Here is a 19,284-nt window from a genome sequence, read left to right as displayed (position 1 = left end):
ATTATATGTCGTATTACGGACAGTGGTGGAAATATTCAGATCATTTACTTAAGTAAAAGTATCAATACCATAACAAAAAAAAAAAAAAAATACTGTGTTGTAAGTCCTGCATTCAAAATGATCTCAGTGTTGTATCATGTATGTGTATGGCATGTTAATGTATGGTGGTTTAATTTACAATTTAGTATGTTTTTCTTGGTGGAGTAAAAATATCAAGCAACACAAAATTAAAACACTAAGATAAAGTAAGACCATGTAGACAGTAAGCCTATAGCACTTGAGCAATGTACTTAGTTACTTTCAATGGCTAATTAAGGCAAATGATCCAGTTAAGACTATTCCATCAACTGCGAGAACAGCACTCTGTTACAAGCTACATATGCAGGACAGGTTTTCCTCCTGGTTCAGAAAAAATAGAAAATTAAACCTGTGCTATATTTTGTCCCTTGACCTTTGATAAAGATTGCATTTGTTAAAATATTAATATACTGCAAGTCTCGTCCATCTTGACCCAGCTTTCGGAAGCAGCATATCACTGCAGTGCATAGCGGTACAATTTGAGACGGAAAAATAGCTGTATGTCTCCAAAACGGCTTGTAATTTATTCCTCACACGCGATTGGCCATGGATCGATGCGCGTTCACGGCGCTCCTAGGTGGCGCGCCCGTGCTTCTGAGCATAGATTGGAGAAGAGGAGAGGAGAGATAGAGACAGGGAGCTGTACCACACCAAGTGTCCACCGAATGTCTGCCTCTTCACGTTGCCAATGAATAATCCTCGCATTCCTATGTCTGCCAGTTGACATACTGAACGCGAAGGACCAGGCTTCCACCTCTGCAAGGATTCAGGAGTCCTATAGCGGGCTGCGCGTTTTTTCAGGTAAGCCCCCCTCCCCTTCTCCTCCGGTGACCGATGTCGCTGTGTTGTCTGTGTATTTACGCGCTATTCGTGATTAAGAAGAGGGACGATAACGGGCGCGGGCGTTTTGCAGTAGCTGTCCGAGGTGCTGAAACGGGCAGTGGCTTGCGGTAAGAAAACACAGTTTGGCACAGCTAACGGCCTCATGTTAAGAGCAGGTTACATGACTTCGCTGTTTGCATGCTATAGGCTATTTAGTGTTGCAGACTAAACCTCCTAAGGATGTCGTGTCGGTGTCGTAAGGGGAAGAAATAATGTTGAAGCTGTAACGTGCACACGATATCAGTTCCATTTGCAGAGTCTTGCATGTTTTTGGGTACGGTTGTTGTTCCCCGAATAGATGTATCTAAGCTGCATTGTAGAGTAACCTACCTCCTCCAGGGACGGTGTGTTGTTTTACTGCATTTACCGTTGACAGGGTCCGGGTCTTCACCTCACCTTGCCATTGCAATCTTAGAATGCATCTATAGTCGGTGCCATGTAGGAGGCGAAGATTACTGCTGAACCCTCTGATGTCAACAAACAGTTAAAAGGTTGTCACTGTTTCAGACACAGGTTTTTGGTCACAGTTTTTGGTCCATCTGAGAAAAGAGTGATCATAGTCCTACATGCTACCTGTCATTTCTTTACAGGCTGAACTTTTTCCCAATTCACACCTTACCTTGTGCAAAATAAAGTCCCTTTCTTAAAAAGAAAAAAAAAAAATTTAAAAATGTCCTTGTCAAGACCTTGTGAAATGCGTACACGTGTAGCAAAACAGGAGCTCTGCACATCTGTTCCATGTGGAAATGTCAAATATGTTGAAAGGTGATCCAAGCCACAAGTTATGTAAATTGTTCTCTTCTTGGCAAGGTAAGGGCAAGTCACGTTCAAGCTCCATTGTTCTTCTGATGGACCAAAATATCCATTCTGTGTACAACAGGTGCACCTGACATTTCCTGTGGCAGATTTACTTACTGGATCATGGCACAGACCAACAGCGGTGGGCAGGGGACCAACGAGGTAGCGGATGAATCCCCCAACATGATAGTGTACAGAAAGGTAAGGCAGCTGCTATTTTTAGCCTGCACGTGTGTGTGTGTGTGTTTGTGAGAGTGTGTATGTGTCTCTCTTGCATCAATTTACTTGACGATGAGCTGTGCAATGGAAATTGCTAATACTAATGGCAAGACAGTGTTCTTGTGCCATGGTTGATTTAGGGTTGTAATGCTACATCGGCTTGATGAGAGCATGGAGAGAACATGCAATTTTTCTCTCACAACATACATGACATGCAATGTAGATTCAGAGCATGCCTACACACGTACAAACACACGTGCATGCACACACACGGACACACACACACACGCTCACATTGAAACACCCTGACATGCATGCACACATTATCCAGTTAAACCATCAGCTTTTATTGCTAACATGTTGCAGGATGGATTTTTAACTGACTGACATTAATGGAACTGAAAGGAAGCCAAAGGGTTTTTAAGCATTGTTCATTATGCTGCTAGTGGTGTATTTCTTCACTGTTAAATTTGTTACTATATTAGAGAATTAGAGAAAGGGAGGGGAGTGAAATGGCCCAAAAGCTGAGACACCTTAATCCAGAACTGCTCTAAACATCAAATGGATTAATGAAATAATAATCTGCAGGGAAGATAATATTTGTTTACTCTGAGACTTGAAGTCAATTTATAGTTTCTCCGAGAAACTTTAACACATGTACTGTGAAAAAATGGATATACGAGGATTTGTGCACTGATTTGTTTATAATGCTTTCTTCTCCCTGGACAAAATCAGCTAAATTTAAGATTAACCTACAAATAAGCCATTTTGAAAATTGCTGTTTCCATCAGGACAGTTTTCTGTCCCATTGTGGCACTGCTATTGTCTAATAGTTAGATTTTTTTCTGATCTGTTTTAGTTTAAACCATGCTGTGTGTGTTGTGTTACATTTTGAGCAACTAAAAATCCAATGCCTATGAGTTATTATTCCATAATTAAGTGTGGCTGGATTCTAGCTCGTGGTGTCCTGCAAATGTATCAAACATTTTAAGTATCACACCAGAGCAACAACGGCTTAATGTCTGTGAATGTAACATTGCCTGATGGGCAGAGTAATAATTTACTTCAATCTAAGATGCACCAATGAAGTGATCATTTTCTCATCTTACTTGTGGATGACTCAAGCATTGAGTGAATTTCTTCATTTCATTCTCTTCACCCTTCGGCGAATGCTCCTATTCCATCTGCGACAGCTTCTGCACACCAGGAAGAGGATACGCTTAGCATGATATCATAGATTGACGGTCTTTTATAGCACTCGCAGTGTGTTAGGCAATATTACTGCCAGTGTGGGACAAGATTTGCTGGAAGTGTTGCTATGCTTGAAGCAGAAACGAGTGCGTGTGATTTTTTTTCCTAAGTTACAATGTTCAGGATCCTTCAAAAACAAGACAACAGGCTTTTAAACTAGATTGTTCATAAAGTAGGCCAAATATTGAGGACAGTGGAGATGGATGAATGTGACTGGTTTTGTCATTCCTTGTAAGTTTTACTATGTGGAGGAAATCATGTCTCCTATTAATTTTCATTTTAATATGAAACAGTATCAGATATGCTAAGGCAGGAAAACTAGTTGCATCCTGTGTAAGAGCATCAAATATTGGCTTGAGGTCTATCCAGCTATTCAATTACATGTGATGTCTTTTCCTTTCTCCCGCTATTGATCTGAAAGTCCAGCTTTTTCGATCATGCCATTAAGGATCTGTTGAACCAAGTATGCAAATGAGGAAAACATTTGTAGCCTATGTTTATATTTTAAGTTTTTACCTTCAGCAACCAGACTTAAATGTTGTTTTGTTAGGAAGAATGAGTTTACACTTAAGGAGATTGATATCTTAGTCATGAAGCTTTCATACATCATCCAATTTTTCACTTCTCACCACTTGACCACACATGGCCACAGCATGGCTCTGTATACTGACTGACCTAGATACGCTGCAGAATGAAAGGACATGGTGAAGGCAGTGAGGATGAAATTGTGTTTCTGGAGTGGGTTTAACTCAAACAGCAACTGCCAGAGCACTTTCTGTGGCCATGTGGACACCGCCAGGATGAGCAGGTGCCCCAAATGCTTTTCAGATTGAGATGACTTGGCAGAGGTGTTGCAACCCACATTGACTGAGCCACGCTAAGATGAGCTGAATTCTCAAGTGGAAAACAAGCTTTAATGTTCTGTTTTGCTGCTTCGACCTCTTGTACATCAATATCATAAATACACAGTGGAAAACACTTTATAAAATGTTGATATTTAGCAACTGGACACACATGTCCAATAGCTGACAATGTGGTAGTAGTGTATAGTAGTAGAAGGATTATGTAATATCAGCAGAGGGAGTTTTATGGTTGAGGATAGCAGATAGTGGTTTGATAGTCTTTCCACTGGGAGCATAACTATATCCTTTCACTCTCAGCCTTTCTTTCTCTCTGGCCTATCCACCCCTCCACTGCTGTCATTAATGTCTAATGAAAATGGATGGGTGAGCTGAGGTGTTGACCTGCTTGCTGTGGAGATGTGCGCAGAGATGTCTGTTTTCCCCAAGGACACATGCACACAAACACCTTGTGTGCATGCATACGTATACAGATGTATCGGAAATCTAAAAGCACAAGCGCACACACACAGCATTCATACACTTACGTTTGCAGAAACACATGCACAAACACACACGGCTGACTTACCTGATTTACTAGCAACAGTCGCTGATGGCCCTGAAAAGTGGATCACTCACTATATGAATCCAAGGAAGATACTAACAAGTAATAGGTCAGAACTCTTCCAGTTTATCAAGATATGCCAATAAAATGTTCAGTGGATGGATTCAATGGAACAGTACATAAATGATTTTGTTATGTCTCGCTGCTCCCACATTAACCATGTCAGGCTTATATCATCAAAAGCAACAGAGTGTACTGTATGTGTGTGTTTTTAATGCCTTCTCACATGTGTGCACCATGAATAATGCTGTGATGCATGTGTGAGCATGTGTGTATGTAGGGCGAATGTTGCTAAGAGAGAGTCCTGAATTTTTTATGCGAGCCTAAAACAGCTCTGGCGAAGTTCATAGCCACTCAGCATGAGGAGGGAACATCTTCTCTCACCAGCCAGCGCTTTGTGTGTTTGTGTGACTGCATGTATGCATCTGTGTCGGAGTATGTGTGTGCTGCTTTTAATTATGTGAGAGGTAAGAATCAGATTTAACATAAAGCGTAGACAAAGTAAAATATTGATGTTTTCTCTTCATCCTCAGAAAGTGAAAATCTATAGACTCACTCGTCTTTTACAAATTTATTTAGTCAGTAAAAAAATCTTAAGATGACCACCATGGCTGAACACACCTATCTTTACAACTTCACTTATTCTGATATATTTCATTTCATCTCATCTCATACCACATAAAAATGACAGAGCTTTTCAAACAGTGAAACAAAAATGTTCACCTCTACCAGTTATTTGTTTTGAAATGTAATAATTTAACAAACCATAAGTGACAAAATTCTACTGTCAGCTTTACTTCACAGGGGATTTTTGCAGAGAACAGTTAATGTCAGTTGATTCCAGAAAGAAAATTAAAATCAGTTGATTTACCTAACGAAAAGATTTTCCAGTAGTTTCCATTTTCAAGACTCCATATAGAATAAAATAAATAGTTAAGATTTTGCAGTATACAGTGACTATTAGAATCTGATTTGCCTCTGTGGTGTAGCATCTGACAGCTGAGGCACCAGCCCACTCTTATTTACATCTGAGCTGCCGACAGGCATCCAGTAATTGTTCTTCCAGCAGCCAGTTTGGCTTCTGTCTCTGTGCAGAGCCATTAATCCTATACTGTATGTTTATTGTTTTTTTCTGCTCGTTTTTTTTTTTTTTTCTCCAATGAGCACATGCAACATTCTCTCACACTGTATTGTTATCTTCACTCGATGTAGGAGAGTGTTGTTTTACATTCTGGTACTTACATGAACGTCAATACTGTGTGTCTTTGAAGTAACTGGTCCCTGGTGAAACTCGTTTTTTTCTGCAGATGACAATGATGCACAGAGTGTGTGAATCTGTGTGAGTCTTGCACATTTCACCACTTTATAGTATGTAACTGTAGGTGTTATGGCCAAACAATGTCAGATAATGAAATTTGAGACCTCATATAAAATATAAATCATGTTCAGGTAGCTATTTGACCTACTTAGATTGATGTGGATGTAGAAGGATTATTAAAATTTCTTTATGTGCTTTCCTTATTATAGCACACTGTGTGTTTTCAGCTTCCTGGAACTCTGTCCTTCACACTTTTCAAAAGGGTGTTGCTGCTGCACTGTGAGATTTGAACCATTTCCCCTTAGTGTGACTCAGTAATGAAGTAATGAACAAACAGAAATAACAAACAGGGCAAAGGTATTAGTGCATGCTATTGATTTGTCAGTTGATTAAGTGGTTGTGTACAAGAGATCATTTTGCTGGGACAAGACTTTCCCTCTCCTCTGCATCACTGCAACAAAGCAGTAACATATTCTTATTGGAGGATGCAGAAATGCAGCCATCATTAATACAGCAAGTCTTTGTTTGGACTATTACAAATTCAGCAGAGATCTTTTCACTGGAGAGCATTTTTTCAGTCTAGGCTTAATCTGTATCTGTTAAACCTACCCTATATCAGCCTGCCCTGTTACCAATACAATTTCCCAACCATCCCACATTGTTCATGAGTCATAAAGCAGAGGGAACTGAATACATTTTCAGCTTTTTCTCAGTTAAGAGCCAGACTGAAGGGTTCTTATACTGCCTGTCTCCCTCAATCTGCAATCAGAAGATCAGTAAGACCAGGAGAAAGAGGGAGAGATGGGGGTGAGGTGGGATGATCTATAATTGCCAGATCAGAGAGAAATCTTTGTGTGTGAAGTAGGGCTCTTTGTATGTCAGCTTGCCAGCCAGGCGATTTCTCTTCCTGTGTATGAAAACATGCATGTTCTTCTTTGCGCACACAGTTGAGGGAGAGTGTGGTTGTTTGGCAGACACTATTATATGGAAAAATGGCATTTACAGCTTTGTTCTAATCCATTTTGCCCGTACCTGCTGACGTCAATACCGTAACGCCAATTAGAGGGGCTGGAACTACTGACACATGCTACAGTCGATAGTACTGTAGTTCTGGTATCTCGTCATACTACTCGGGGCTAAGATAATCCACCCAGCCATGCTGCATCTTGTCACAATGCATTGTATAACTGATACATTCCTCAAATACCATAAGTGACTGGGGGCCTTCTTGATAAAACCAATTTGAGAATGCGTACACTACGGTTTATGTGGGTAGTTCATTCTCCTCAGTCCTACTTTTAGACTTCAAAGAGACAACATGAAATGACAAGAATAAACAGAAAGCAAGGCACACAGAGAATCTATACACAGGAGGTGGCACTATCAGAGGCAAATTATAACTGTTACTCTATCTTTTACCACATCTGAACACTCATTAGATCTCATTAGTTCTGTCTTTGGTAGTTTAGCAATTAGTCAACATTAGTGGCTGTTGAACTTGTCACCACAATATGCATTCAAATCCTGTAGCTTGTTTTGGTTGGCGCTATGAACCATTGTATGCTCAATATGCATGTTTTGTTGCTCAGCTGTGTGGCATTTCTGTGTGCCACCGAGTCATTCTGTGAATTGCCAAAGGAGGGTGCCAAAATTAGACATTTTTCAAATTCTTCACATAGTAACTTTAATGTTTGATAAAATATAAACCAGGCAGCATTACATTTCCCACTCAAAATGATTTTGGTTTTGTAAAATAGTGTATACTACATGAAAATAATTTTATGCAAATGGTGATGTGGTGTTACTTTAATGGTTCTGCTTCGATTTTTGATGCTAAGCTGCAGTAACCATCTGCTGACTTCATGTTGAACAGACAAGTATAAGAGTGGTACTGCTGTTCCTTGAAGTATGGTTTCTTTTCATGCAACCTGGCTGATGGCACTGAAAGATTCTGGGTCTCCAGTATCAAACGCATATACATTTTGTATGCACATAAACTGCAGATTAGTTGCATATGTTCAGAATTACAGATGGCAAAATTGTATTCTCTTGTATTTGTTCAAATTAGTTTGGGACATGAAATCAAATGTGATGTGACTTTCCTTGTACCGCAGTAGTCACCGAAGTAACAGAAAAATGTTTTAATACTGGACTTCAGTGGATGATGGTTTTGGCTGCTCCATGAAGACAGTGAAAAGATACTTAGGCCTGTCTCGCTCTAAGCTCTCCCCTCTGTATGTGTCTGCCACAGTTGAAGTCTTTAGTTCTGTCTGTTACGGGTTATATAAGAGTCTAAGAAAGCCTGGGCATTAAGATAGAGGCTGACTCAGGCCTCTCCTCTGTCTGGCCATTTAATTCCAGCTCAACATTTAGCCAAAGATTACAGGAAAACCCCGGCCAGAGTTGTGAACGAATCCTCTTCCATCTCTAGTGCGATGGCCTTAATGAGGACAAAGATGCTCAGTTAGGACTAAATAGAAAAAGAGAGAATGAGAGGGAAACAGACAACGTGACAGTTTTATGTGAATTCTTTGCTGTATTTCTCTGTATTCAGCGCACACTGGGTACATGTCTGTGCATCCATCCAAAACACCAATGTGTCCTTATTCTCTCCTTGTTTATATGTCCGTCCCTCCTCTCCTGACCCTCCATCTCTACGTACACCATCTGCATCTCAACTTTGTCTATGTAGTCTCTACCTCTTATGCACTCCCCTGTTGTTTCTGGTGACAGTTTGTTCCTTCCTGCACACCATCTATGTCACAGAAATTCCCTCTTGCCCGCTTGTCTCTTTGTCTTGATGTGTTAAACACTGTGTCTCTGTGTTTTTGTACAAACTTGGTATCCTGTCTGCTTCTTGTTTTGCAGTTGTATCCCTTTCAAATATCTTCACTTCAAGTTAAATTTAGCCTACAGTAAGTGATTCCTTGGCATCCACTTTAGGACAGAACCACAGCATTTTCTTCTTTGCCTCCTGTGGCATAATTTGGATAGGTCAGGCATAAACACTGTGCAAACCATAATCTTTACATGAACTGGTTTATTTTTTGCAGTGTTAATACAATTTTTGTTGTGAAGCTTCAGCTTGAATAATGGTTTTGGCTAATTCCTAATTTCTCCTAATGGCAAAAATGAACTTTTTTGAAAATGTCATTTCTTCTTAAATCTATGATTACATCCACTAAAGCATTCTGCCAAAGGAAAATAAAATAATTGGAGGAATGCCGTTCTCCAAAACAACCCCTGTATATTTCATAGCAGCCTCAAATTGTTGCCAAAGCTAAAATCATATTTGCACGTCAAGAGCCTTCAAAAGTAAACCGAAATAAGAAATCTTGTTATCTCCTCCACAGAGTATTTCATGCATTACCTTCCTTCTCTGCAGTGTATTTTGGCAGCTCGAAGCAAGAATATTGTCTTTCTACAAAACATGCCTTCACTTTTCTGACTTTCCCTCTGTCTGTCTGTCTTTCTCTCTGTGTCTAGACTTGAGAAAACATTTCTCTCAGTCCCAAGACTTTTTTTAATCCCAGTTTCCCTCGCTGTCTGTCTCACGGTCTGCTGTTCACACTTTGCCCTCTTCATTTCTATCTCTTTTATTTCCCTCCCCACCCCTACTCTCCCCTCCCACGCTCATGGCCTCTTTTGTTCAGTTTCAGGTCTTTGATGTTTCTCATATACTCGCAATATCACACTAACTTTCTCTCTTTGTCTCTCTTGCACTCCCTGTGAACCACATGTGCAGTCTCACTCTCTTTCGACACTCCCTGCCCCCTCTGCAGTGCTTGGTTCCTTACCTGTGAAGCATCCATCCACCTCTGTCTCTCTGTCCCCTCCTCTCTCATCCCTCGCCTCTCTTTGAAGTCATCAGAGCCCTAGTCAGAGCCTATGCCACTCCAGTCAGCTTTTATCCTCACACAGAGAAAAAGAGAGGAATGTATTTAGACCCTGCTGGAGCACAGTCATCTCTCCTCCTGTGTGAAATGATTCACTCGTGACTCATAGCTTTATTGGGAACTCTCTCTAAACAAACAACCATTGGTTGTGGCTTTTTCTATCCAAATTGACTGGAACTGTAACTGAGAGCGCTGGCCTGATTGTCCCCCTGCAGCTCAGTGCCTCTCTCAACAATGAGGAGTCGTTCTCCCAGAAGCAATCATGTCTCAGTGATTAGCCTGCCATGACTAAGTGCCATCGCACAAATCCAATACCATATGAAATAATAAAAGTCAAACAGGAATTGTCCCGTAGGGTACATTTTCATATGTTTGAGGCATACATTTTCAGACAAAGCCACACCTTTGTCTATAACTGTACACTTCTCAACTCGTTACTGTGGCAGACAGACAGACAGACAGACAGACAGACAGACAGAGACAGACAGACAGACACACACACACACACACACTCTCAGCTTGCAGTGTTGTTGTGTGCTGAGCAGCTTCCACCTGCAGCCTACTGAGGCTCACAGCTTCGCACCATTAGTTCAGCTTAGCAAGCTCAGCCATCCACAGTACAGCCTAGTCTATAAACTTCGGGCGCCATCTTGACTCAACCTGCTGCTGCCTCTTTCTCGTACTGCTCCTTTCACTGCTTAAATGTTGCAAAATAATGATTTTCAGCCATAAACAAAATGAATGCAGTTTAAATAGCCTGTCTATATACATAAGTGTCCTTATATCAAACACTGATGTTTCAGCACACTACCCTAATAATGTAGTTCAAGTCAGGCAAACTTCAAATTATACCCATAAATTCTACTATTACATGGTTGAGAGTTTTATATTACCTTTAAATACAGGGAGGTAAGGAACAGCGTTTGATTTAAAATGTGGGGTTTAATTAGCTTAGCTTGCTGATTATGTAATCTGAGAGCAAACGCTAAGCATCCTATATTATTTCCATATATCTTCATATTTGGAGGTGCACTTGAAAGAATTATGTCAGCTGTAAAATACAATCTTAGGATCTGGGTGGAGGAAAATTGGTCGTTCTATGTAAACAAGATGATTAATCACAGCTATTCTGACATAGTTGGCAACGGAAATGCATATTAATATGCAATTTTCTTGAAAATACATGTGGTTATGATAAGAGCTGTTTTTAGGCATGCAAGGGGTGCAGCTCTATTGAAGGCAATGTTGGTCTGTTGACCGCGCTACCACTTTCATCCAAACTGAAATATCTCACCAACTATGGGCTGGATTGCCATGAAAGTTTGTACAGACATTTGTGGTCCCCAGAGGATTAATGTAATCACTTTGGTGCTCCCCCTGACTTATATTCTAGCAATCAGTTCAAATATTTTGGTTTCTTCAATACTTTGCTTCATGACAAAATATCTGCAGAACTAATGACACGATTTCCATCAGCCTCAGCTGTGCTTGGTAAACATATACCTGCTAGTATGCTGAAGGTAGCATTTAGCAGAGAACAGGACTGCTAGTATTGCTGTAGACTACTAGTTTAAAGTGTTCTTCTAAAACAATGCTATATATTCTCTTTTCAGTGATATACCTAAAACATAACCAACACTTTCATTAAAATTCCTTATCTTGGCAACCATTATTTTCTTCTTCTTGGTTCTCCGACACTGTCCCCCAGTGATAGCATCTTATTTGCTAATTGAGACATGACATTCCTGTGGACAATGCTGTCTCAAATGGTTGTGCTTTCTCCTGCCCTGCGTTTTGTTTCTGCTGTGGTGGCTGGTGGCTGTTCTGTTGGCATCCCCATGACAACCACACCAGCAGTCTGTCAAATGCTATTATCTCAAACACTTCAACAATGTGTCCAGCACACCCTTAGCTAGCAAAGTGACAGAACATGAGTGTGTTTATGTGTGTATATGTGTGTGTTTCTGTGCCAGTTTGTGCCTATGAGTGAGCAAACATTCACACACTTTAATGAGTGCTGCTCATTCCATGAAAGCCTGCAGTGAGTGAGTCTATGCATCTTTCACCAATACCTTTCACTTATAACTGCATGAATAAAAGGGTGAAGAAAAAAACTAGATCACCAGCAGTAACTAACACAAGTGAATTTACTAGTACTGTACAATTGTGAACTTTTCTTTCGTGTTTTTTATTGTATGCTACTTGACACCACTTCACTAGTAATGTTGTGCTTTTTACTCCACTATATTTATTTAATAGCTATAGTTACTTTGCAGCCTGAGATTTCAGATATAACCCATGATCAGTTATAGAGTGATTAATTGTTTGAGTCAGCTTTCAAGCAAAAATACCAAACATTTAATGGATCCAGCTTCTTAAACTTGAGAATTTGCTGATTTTTATTGTCTTACTATTATAGTAAATTGATTATCTTTGAATTTTAGATGATCGGTCAGATTGCCTGTGCTAGACAAAAAATAAAATATCTTCTTCTAACCCTGAGCTCAGTGAAAAAAGGCAAGGTTGGGTCTAACAGTGCTTTAGGAAATGGTGGGAATGGCCTCTCTCCTTGCAATTGGCTGATGTGATTTGTTGATATTAGCTTCCGTTGGCTGTAATGTCAGCAAAGCCATGGTAATGGAAGAGCTTGCACTGGGGCAAGGGAGAGAGGATGTGGCAGGGTGGGGATGGATGTGCATGATTTGAATCTCCAGATTTCCTCAAGAAATCTAATACTATTAATGAAGCTGTCCAGTATGAATTTATGAATTGAGGCAATTTTTTTTTTTTTCAATGGCCTCATTTGCAACATTGCAATCCAATAAATTGTACATATGTGACAAGCTGACAATATTGTGACTCTTGTCAATTATGACACCTAGCTCTCTACATCAAGCTTTAGCAGTGATAAAGTTTTAATTTTACCTCATTTAGTTTAGTGAAGCACTGTGGCTTTCCATCTATCTATGAGAAGCATCAGCACATTAATGGTTTCTACCTGCTGGCTGTTGTTTTGAAAGGTTCAACGAAGCCTATCGTCCATCATCTTCATTGCTCCGTAGTTCAAGTGTCACGTGTGTCAAGCAGTCTGCTTTTATCGGTTTATTGTCTGTCCTTACTGTTGTGTCCTCTGAAGTGTGCATGAATGTGTGTGTCCTGTCAGACACCCAGTCCTTGTCTCTGTTCTGCAGACAGGAGAAGGCAGAAGAATGTCAGCCTGCCAGTATCCAGCTGCTTCTCTCTTATTGGTATTCAGGGCACACAGAGCCGTCCTGAGTGTCTGTTGCATGTGCCAAGGAGGAATGTGGGAAATGAGAGGATAGAGAGAGGATAGAGAGAGGAAGAAGAGAGGAGTGAGGCCCCCTCTCTCTCATGTTATCTGGACCTAAAAATAGACAGCATCCTCCCTTCTTTTCTATTCCCAGTGCATCTCTGTTTCCATACCCAGCCTCCCTCCCCGTTTCTCCCTCTCGGTTTTCCTCTCATCCTTTTCCACTTCCTCCTTGTCCCTCTGTTTGGTGTACGTAAACATGCTCTCTGGTGCCCAATGATAAGACTACTCAAGTGTAATGCCAGACAGTTTGGACACTGTTAACAGGCTTGCCTTGGTGAATAGGATTAACTATAGGGGTGATTTCATTTAACGCCACAGTATTCTTATGGCCAGACTGCACTGTTTAACCACCAAAACTAAAAGCATGATTAAATGCTCCTAAGCATGAATCCCCATAGAGTCAACAACTGCTGATGTCTAATTATAAATAACTTCAAAAAACACAGAATGATCTTTTTGTTGTTTTATCAAATTATAAATTAGTATGTATGTAGTTGTCTGTGTCAAACATGTTTGCTTTGTTTTTTAGATGTGTGTACTCCTTTGAATAACCTTTAGCAACTACTGGCAATTAGAAATAGTCTCATTCACTCTCATTTTTGGATAACTTTTGCACAATATTTGAAAGTAATGCAGCTTTCTTCATCCTTTATCTACTAATTTATGATAGCATGCTGTTTGAGTGATGAAATCATGGTAGGTGGGCAGGAGGGATATTGGCTTTCAGTGGATTATGTTCTAGCACATGGCCAACCTTGGCTTAGTCATCGCGCCCACTGCCCGCCCACCAAGGAGATGAGAGTGAAAAAGAGAGAGAGAGTGAGAGAAAGAAAGAGAGAGAGGCCTTGCCCTAGGAACACTATCCCACCACCAGCCGGGAACACTAGATCATAGTAGATGTAGAAATAGACAGAAATCGGTGTCTAGAAAACAGAGTCAGCAAAAGGTGGAGACAGAGGAGTGAAGAAGGTTTTGCCCCGGGAGTACTGTCCCAATATGAACCAGAAACTCATACTGTGTGTAACTGTGGTGAGATTGATACAAACAATAAAGATAACACTGAAAACAGAAGTAATAAAGGACAAATGTGTGCGTGAGGGAGTATGGGTTTCCATGCCCTGGGTCACCCGCATCAAAAAAAAAGCACACAATTGTATTTGTTACTTATCAACAAATAAAAGTACAAGCAGTTTTAAACTAGACCTTTTACGCACACATAATCAGAGTATCACCACTAACTGACCCTGTTGTTACCACAGCCAATTACACTGTTACAGCACAAAACAAAATACAGAATATTAACAATATATTATAAGGATACTACAGTTTATTAAGAATATTTATATAGGAGAGTGGCCATAGGATAAAGGCAACAAAATGTACAAACTAATTTAGACTCTGTACTAACTCATTTAGAGCAATTATTTGGGGTCATGTTTTTGTCCACCCACCAAATGTAAGTCTAACACTCACTCTCCTTTTGTCTCCGTTTTTGTACTCCACAATTTCCTGAAAAAATATCTGTCTCTATAGCTTCTAAATGCTCCTCTATGTTCACCCATAAGTCAGTAATTTGTTTGCTACTTGGTGCTGGATAGCTAGTCTACAGTGGGTTTTTCAGAACAGCTGACAACAGCTGCCTGCTGAGGCTGAAAAATTTGGCAGATGAAAGTGGTGAGAATAAGCCAAAACAGTAAAGCTACAGTAAGACCAAAACAATGAGCTAAAATAAGCTAAAATGTTCCATAGAGCTGAGGGGAATTGCAGAGCTGGATGAAAATTCTCTGTGGTTTTGTCACAAACCCCTTTCACACCAGATGTAGTTATTAGATCCACTACTGATATAAAAATTTCAACTAGTACTTTAATTGTTAGATAGATATTAGTGTTAAAGTTCTTGGCACGATGGCACCACCATAAAAGACAGAATTTGGAACTGTAGTCTGTTGTCAGACAAGTAAAGAAGAGTAAACAATCCCAGTGTACCTTTCAGTATACCTAAACGCAAATATGAAACTCTGAATGGTCTGGTGTTCTAGCTAAAAGGGTTGTTGCCTTCTGTCAGTCAGCTACAATGATGGTAAAAATGAAAAGTGAAACTCATCACATGGAGCTTTAATTTTGAATTGGAACATAAGACTATTCTCCAATCCTTCTGTGATTTTATGAAAATGTGCTGTGGTTGCACAAAGAGTTAAATGGAAGAAACCTACTGGCTGGCAAATTTGGAACAAGAACTGCATTAACCACAGCAATGTCAAACGAGGATAAATGCCAGTGTTTTTTTCCAGGGAGTAGGCATCACTGGCTGACTACCTCTCATCCATGATTCAATGCTTGTCTCTTTCTCTCTAGTAGAGGGTTGTCCCTTGGGGAGGGAGACGCTGAGGAGTCAGGGGAAATATTGAACATCCTTCTGCAGCCATACGCCAGGGACGATCATTCTCTGGGGACGTGAGGAGGAAGGAGGCCGTGTGTTCTAAAAAGCTGTAGAAGTTGATGAAAATAGTGTGAAGAAGGACATTGTGGATGCAAGTATCTGTGGCAACCATCTGGAAAGCATTTAAATGAAATAGTGATAATACCATCTGTCCATCAAACCAGATGACAGTACCACAACTGCTGCTTCTGCTGCTGTGCTGCTCAGGAGTGCTTTACAAAAGAGTTTTGATTATTAGACTTCCAGGAAGAAAATGGTGGAGAAGAAGCACTGCCGCCCAAGTAGCATATGATGTAAGGTATATGATGAAAGGAATCTATTGATATTGGAGGTGCAAAGGAGATATATTATTGCTATCCGAACTGGAATAACCGCCTCGCGGTTGTGTTCCTCTGCCAACCAGTCAAGTTGCGGTTTACATCCATGTCTGTCCAGACTTTGAAGGAATTTAATAAAAGGTATGAAGTGTATTTTATCATAATTGCCATATGAATTTTTGAGTTGTGGCTAAAAACGGGTTCTGTGTGGTCAAAGTGACCTTGACCTTTGACCTTTGACCACCAAATTCTAATTAGAGTCTAATCCTTGAGTCTAATTGGACATTTGCGCCAGATGTAATGAGATTCCCTCCAGGCGATACAGATGCATCATGTTTACAAGAATGGGACAGACGAGAAGTCACAATGACCTTAAACTTTGACCTTTGGCAATCAAAATCTAATTAGTTCATCTGTGAGTCCAAGTGAACTAAATTTGACGAAATTCTGAGATATCACGTTTACAAGAATGGGATGGATGGAGAGACATCAAAAATGCAGCCCAACAGATGACTGACAGTTCTCTCTTTCACTCAGACATCAACATGAACCTTTCACACACACCACGTCATCATCTGACGCTTATATCAGGATCCGAGCCCAGGTCACGGGGGTGACAGCTGCCCAGTCCACAATGCACCGAAGTCCTACAGCATCTTCCACAGAACCTTCAAACCCACGACCCCGAGAGATTGAGTCACGTGCTCTACCAGCTGAGCAAACCAGGTGGCTCTTTCACACACCTGATTAGAAAAAGGTGCCACTCACTGGGCTGTGATTGGTCTTTTCTTCTGATTTTCAACCTGAGAATACACCGGCTATCCACTGAAATGAGTTTTTGAATAAATTAGAGACAAAAAGTACATTATGCAGTTACAGTATCTTGCTCATGTTATGTCTCTAGCACCTCTTTTAAATATTTGTGAGATTAGGGAGTAGCAAGACCTTTCATAAATGGTGGCTGTTAGTTTTGGATCATATCTGTCCTGTCTGAAATCTTCCTGTAGAAACTTAGCGTAACAGATGTAGTAGAGAGTGACTTTACAAGATGGTGACTTCTGTTACATCTTTTATTCATTCTTTAATCTCAAAAAAAGAAACTGCATTGCTACCGCAGGATAACAGTTGAAGAGATGAGTTATGGGCCTGAGACTAAAGGTGTCGGTATGCTTAAAATGAACTAGTTCATATGAAGTATCGTCCAATCATATCTGAAGACAAATATGAAATATGAATAATGAAAGAAGAGACAAGTTCAAACGATGTCTACTTTCACATCCCTGCACATGTGGAAATTTGCTGTGTGAAGTGGGAGTGCTTTTGAGATTGTCTGCTTTGGAAAGTTACAGAAATTGTCAAATGAAACCTTTTATATATCATAATATCATAAGAACATTTTATGATATTAGTGAACTTTTAACCTGTTGCAGATGCTTGACGTTATTTGCACACTTTCCCACTGATCTACAGATGGTGGTAACATCAAGATACACAGTATTGTGCTAATAAAAGCAGGGAATGGGAAGGCTATTAGCAGGTACACATGGATTTAAAAATGCTGGATTTAAAATAGTCTTTGCAAATGTTTTGTGAGGAAGGAAATACATTCAGCACGCGTTTTAAACCTCAAGGACACATAAAATGTGTTTTGGTGAGTAAAGCTCACAGTAAACGTGTTTGTTCACAAGAAAACTCCACAAGGCACATTCAACAGCTCTGAACAATCCAGAAATCACTGATTCGATTTAGTTCAAATCATTGAGTCATTTCATGTCCATTTAATCCTTTTAGAAAAAAAAAATCTGGCTTACAAATAGCTCTTGGAACAAAAAGATGCTATATTTAAGCACACAGAAAACAACACAACAACATGCCACTCAGGTAACCTGAAGTCAATAACACCATGTGGGGAATCAAAGATCTACTTGTTTGCCTGCAAACATCAGCCTCACTTTCATCCATTAGCAAATCAGACCAAATCAGATCAAGCCATTAAAAGGCTCTCATCACACCTTGTGGAGAATTTCAAAGCTGAGGAGGCATCTTGGTTGACAACATCCATTTGAAATTATCCAAATAAACCAAAGTCTGTAGTAAGAATGCCATCTGTCCTTCAGTGTCCATCAGAGCTCGCTTATGATAACACTGCTGCTGCTTCTGCTGCTGCGAGCAAGAGTGTTTCACAGTGGCATCAGGTTTTTCTTATCACAGTCCTCCATTATGGAAATAATGGATCAAGCAGTGCACCACCAACTGGTACATTATGAAACACATTAATGATATTAGGTGTGAGGAGGGAGAGGAGGCATCGAGGAGGAATAATTTTCATCTAAAAAATTCATAGGTCTTTGCAGCTTGCTGCAAAGATAAAGATGTGAGCTGGGAATGGCAGAGAAGAATTTTACCTCCTCAGGTTCCTTTTTTTCTGTATGTTCTAGGATGTGATGTTTTTACAAATGACACATAAAGAAGAATAAAGATGACAGAGGGAACAAATGTGCAGAGTGAGAGAACATCCTGAAGTGTGAAACAGTGAAGTGACATTCCAAGAAACAGATGCTCATATTTGACTGATGGCTCAATGGAGCTTGATTGTGTACACAGAGACAGAACTGTACTGATGAATACAACTGAAAGCAAGGCTTATCAAGCACCAAACTGCAGATGTTGTTAAATGGCTAATCACTGGTTTGCAGAATCCGCCTCAAGCGTATAGAAATAAACCTTCAGTTTGGATGGAGTAATTACCTTCTCTCCAGGCAGTGTTGTCACCTGGGCATCTGTTCCTCGTGTTCTGTGATCCTGGCCTGCTGTAAAACAGACTGCTGTCCGTTCCGCATCCCCAGAGGTTCCCAGTCAGCGTACCTATGAGAATTGAAGGGTTGCATGAAGAGAGAAAAAGTGTGAAAGAGACAATGAAAATGCACAGTAAGCAGCTGTAAGTATAAAGGAAGGAACACGAGACTAGGGCACAGAAATCCATTTAAAATAGGATGGATTATAAATCAGGATAGTTCATGTAAGATTAAATGTGAGCAAAGCAAACAGAGCATGACTATCTGTTGCCAAGGCTAAGGGAAGGGTTCTTGTTTTTTTTGTTCTCTTGCTTTATATTAAACCTTTTCCACTACATAACCCTGAATACTCGATAGTTAACTTTCTGTAGTCGCTCCGCGATGTGTGTGACAAGTAGCGCTTAAACGGTTAGTTGATTGACAGAAGATTAGGTGTCCACTATTTTGATGATTGATCAATCCTTTAATATTTGTCTTTTTCAAGTTAAAATG

General features: G+C 40.2%; 1 protein-coding gene across 1 annotated transcript in view; it reads left to right on the top strand.

Moving 5' to 3' along the window:
- Window positions 1–1,881: 1,881 nt before the first annotated feature.
- rgs7a (regulator of G protein signaling 7a) overlaps window positions 1,882–19,284 on the top strand; it is a 46,883-nt gene continuing 29,480 nt past the window's right edge. Inside the window, exon 1 of the mRNA XM_041049648.1 lies at window positions 1,882–1,959. Within this exon, the coding sequence (XP_040905582.1) occupies window positions 1,882–1,959 (78 nt within the window). The remainder of the gene's footprint in view (window positions 1,960–19,284) is intronic.

This window comes from Toxotes jaculatrix, chromosome 11, assembly GCF_017976425.1.
Source record: "Toxotes jaculatrix isolate fToxJac2 chromosome 11, fToxJac2.pri, whole genome shotgun sequence".
NCBI lineage: Eukaryota > Metazoa > Chordata > Actinopteri > Toxotidae > Toxotes > Toxotes jaculatrix.
This window is presented reverse-complemented; position numbering and strand designations above follow the sequence as displayed.